General features: G+C 52.3%; 1 protein-coding gene across 4 annotated transcripts in view; it reads right to left on the bottom strand.

The window, feature by feature from the left end:
• SGPP2 (sphingosine-1-phosphate phosphatase 2) overlaps positions 1-3986 on the bottom strand; it is a 23309-nt gene that overhangs the window by 11827 nt on the left and 7496 nt on the right. The window contains exons 1-2 of one of the 4 annotated variants that reach the window (XM_026040147.1): positions 3830-3971; positions 3614-3642 (exon numbers count right to left, since the gene is read on the bottom strand). The exons of 2 other annotated variants lie outside the window; for them this stretch is intronic. In XM_026040147.1, the coding sequence (XP_025895932.1) occupies positions 3614-3642; positions 3830-3971 (171 nt within the window). Of the gene's footprint in view, positions 1-3613; positions 3643-3815; positions 3972-3986 lie in introns of those variants that run through there. One more of the 4 variants, XM_026040145.1, reaches the window with a different exon arrangement.

Here is a 3986-nt window from a genome sequence, read left to right as displayed (position 1 = left end):
TAAAAATAAAATAAAAATAAAATAAAAATAAAATAAAAATAAAATAAAAATAAAATAAAAATAAAATAAAAATAAAAATACAGAAAGCCCGAAGGCAGCCAGTGGAAGACAGAGCCCACGCCAGGGCCCTGGCGGGCAGCCTCACAGCAGAGATCCACGGATGGCCCTTTCAGTTGGAGTCTCATCAAGCCAGAGAGCTCCTGGTAGCAAGTTCCTTAAGTTCCTTTAAGTTCCTTAAATCATTCAAAGAACCAAAGAAAAGCAAAAATAGCTACTTGGGCATGAAAACTTGGTGTGCAGGCATAGATACGCACATGTGCAAGACTGCTCAGCATGCCATAACTCTGACAGGTCCAGCACACGCTTCAGAAACCTCATTTTGTCCCTGAAGTTGATCGTTTTTCATATTAATTGCCAATGAGCTTCCTCTCTAGCCTGGTGAGTGGTAGGCGGCACCACGGGCTACGTTACTGTCTGCTGCCCTTGCAGGAACGCAGTAAGGCCTCCTTCTAGTGAGGGGACTTAAACAGACCTCAGAACCTGCCGAGCTGTTTAGGTATAAAATGGAGGAGAATAAGACCAGAAGTGACAGAACACTTATTTATGCAATTGATATGAAGAAATAATGAAGAAAAAAAAAAATGGTTATCGTCCTAGAGGAAGTCTTCATAATTAAAAAAAGAACCAAAACCGTAAGTGTTTAGACTTCATGGCAAACACCTACACCCACACCCTGGACCCGAGGACACCACCGCTGCCTGTATTTCCATAGCACTCCTTATGGGAAGCCATCCCTCTCACGAACATCCCAGTAGCTCCCCCGGCTCCCAGTTGTGGAGCTGGTGCTGTCCATTCCCGCAGCTGGGCTGCACACGTTGGCTTCGGGATCCACGCTCGGAAGGCTGCTCCTGTGTCCAGCTGAACCTGCCCTGGGACAAGCAAGGCCTCTGTGGAGCCCAAGCAGCCCCAACAAGGCCAGAACTTGTCCACATCCTCCTATGACCCTGCAGCACCCGGCTGGTTTGTGCAATAAGGAAGTAATAGGGCAGGAGCAAGGCAGAAGAGGGAAGGGCAGAGAGAAAAGCTGCTTTCCTCTCTCCCTGTTTTGCAGGAGAAGAACAGGTTTGCTTAACATGTTCTATTTCTCGAGCATTAGACTGAAACGTTGAGGGATACACCAAGCTGCTGACAGCTGAAAGCGTTGGGGGGTGTCACCATAAGGGTTCAGATATCAAGCACTAACCCCAGGCTCCTGGGGCTCCTTGCTGCGAGGTCCCTGTGTCCCAAAGGAGGCGGGAAGCGGCAAGATGTGAAGGCCCCGTCACCAGGGCCACCACCCTTGGCCTGGCCACCCGCTCGTGGTGCTGCCCAGCGTGCCCTGCACCACCAGCCACATCCCCTCAAGACACCTCCCCTGGTACCAAGTAGCTTTGCACAACTACTAAATGCAGGTAGAAGCCTGCGTGTGCCTGCCTTTATTCGCTACCCCTTTTCTGGAGTTCTTGGTTTGTTTTCTGGTTTGCTACGTATTTTCTGCTGTCACAAACTACCAAATCTTGGTTATGATTGTAGGTATTGTCATCTACACGAGGACTTTCACTCGTAGGACTGGACCAAAATGTCTGATCCATCCTTTTCACTCCTGCAGATGACCCAAACATGTATTTTCCATGGGACATAAATGGGGGAAAGAAAATTTCCATGGGAACTTTAAAGACCAGACCCCAGGAGCTGGGAGGGGACACACAGGAGCTGCAGAGCAAGCCTATTTCAAAATTACACCATGCCCCATTGCAGCAAAAGCAGAGCTTTCACCAGCACAGAGCCAAGAACTCGCCAAATTCCTGGGATTATAGCCCACCCGAGAGGGATGTGCAGCTTCATCTACCTTTTCCGCTTTTGTTGCCTTCACATTCCTTTCCTGGAAGCAGCCTCCTCCTCCGAGACACAGGCAAAAACCCAACCATTAAACAGGGCCATGTGGACGGCAAATATTATACTGGTCTGGAGCAGCCCACACAGCTAAGGCATAACTGCATAGCAAATATGAGCTGTACTCTTTGACAGTCAAAAAAAATCATTTCAAGAGATGATAAAGCATAGGGGAAATGGAAAAGGTAGGAAAAAAAAAATCAGACAAGTCTTCACAAAGGACTTTAAATAAGATTTCTTTTTTCTTCTTCTGTTCCCTTTACTTCAGAATATCAATTTAATGAGCAAAACCTCATTAGGATGTTACAGATGAGCAGAACTCTGTTCTTTAACCATGAATATTTATTTGGGCACTCACTAAAACAGTGGACAGGTTTTCAGGAAGTTCGGTAGTATTTTTAGGTGTGCTATTTTAGGACATCAAAAAGACCATCAGGAAAAGACACCTTCCAATTAGTTTCAAAAATAAATCCCCTGAGAAACAAACTAATATTACAAAAAGACTGCAGAACACCAGGATGTATTAGCTAGAGGCAGGGTAATTTAGACAGCTAATTATTAAAAAAGGTTAGCATCTTGCCTACTGTAATAATAAAACTTCCCAATTCCTACCATGAAAACCCACAGGTTCAATATGAAGCCAGGACATAAACCCAGTTAACACGTTGCGCTCGCACTGTTCTGGGCTACCCCCACAAATCTGAACTTTCATTAAAGTGGAGAAAAAAAATACTAGTGTTTCTAAGCGATCTGGTAAGCAGGGGAACATGAAGAACGGGGCCTAGGCGGCTGGTTGGACACTGCGGAGCCCCACAGCCCTCACTGCCCTAGAGAGGCACCGTATCCTGGCCTGGCCCCACGTGCCAAGTCAGAGTCCTCCCTGCATTGCAAGTGGGACCCACATTTCCCTACTCCAACTCCGGAATGCCACCAATGGGCAGGTTGAGAAGGGTCCTGAGAAGGCCGCTCTTTGCAGCATGGATCTTCCCAAGCCTGGATAGACTCTGTAATTCCCGCACTTTTGATGCCAGTGCTCCCCTCTGCTGTCTATGGATTTGAACCCAACTTCCATGCACTTCGGCAGTGAGTGCCCTGGTTAGCAACCCGTGTGCCCCATGGCCATGTCCTGCCCCAGCCAAGCTCTGCTCCCCGCAGGCACCTCCTGCCCTTGCTGCTCCATAGGGCCACCTCAATGCTGCAGCTCAGGCCAATGGTGCCGCTCCAAGCGCATTCTCCTTGATAAGATTTTATTACTGGCATGATTGCACCCTGCCCGCGTCACTGAGCGAAAGCAAGCAGTGAGAGCTTACAATAAACGCGCGCAAACCTTGTTTTAGAGAGAGCTGTCATGCGAAAGAGGACACACTGCAGGAGCACCCCAACCTTCCTTATCTCTTAACTGAGGCAAGCACTAGAGAATTTGAGATGCTGGACATGGCAACGCAAGGACGGGCTCAAGAGGGGAGGAAAGGGCAGTGCCGGCCGGGGGAAGCCGCAGCGCCCGGGTAGGCCCTGCTCGCTGCACCGGCCAGCGGGGACAGGGAAGGCACCGTCACCTGCTCCCGCACGGCCCTGCAGAGCCGCCCGCACCGCAGAAATCAGGTCACCCCACCCGTGCCCGGGGACGCGTCGCGGCCCGCGCCCAGGTGAGCAACCCAGCGTGCCACCCGTCACCGAGAGCTGCCGGCCCGGCCGGGCCGCGCGCGCAGCCTCCCCTGCGCGGCCGCGCAAACTTCCCTCGGATAACCCGCAGGAGGGTTATCCCGGCGGCGCGCAGCGCTCAGCAGCCTGCGCAGCGCAGGGGAGCCCAGACGTGCGCAAACGCGGGCGAACAGAGCGGCGGAACCGGCGCCGGTGCCGAGGGGCGCCGCCGCGACACTCACCTGCGGGGCGCGGCGCGGCGCGCAGAGCCCGTTGCCGCCTGCGCGGGCGCGCTCCGTGTCCGCGGGCCCCTCCTCGGCGGCGGGGAAGAGGCCGCAGCAGCGCTGGAATCGCGCCACGGGCTGCGAGCCGCGCAGGCTGCGCAGCACGCGGGACATGGTGCTGCCGCCGCC

The sequence above is a fragment of the Nothoprocta perdicaria genome, unplaced genomic scaffold (genome assembly GCF_003342845.1).
Source record: "Nothoprocta perdicaria isolate Ctin4 unplaced genomic scaffold, notPer1 scaffold_25, whole genome shotgun sequence".
NCBI classification, from domain to species: domain Eukaryota; kingdom Metazoa; phylum Chordata; class Aves; order Tinamiformes; family Tinamidae; genus Nothoprocta; species Nothoprocta perdicaria.
Note: the sequence above shows the minus strand (reverse complement) of the source record. Positions and strands in the feature narration are given on the sequence as shown.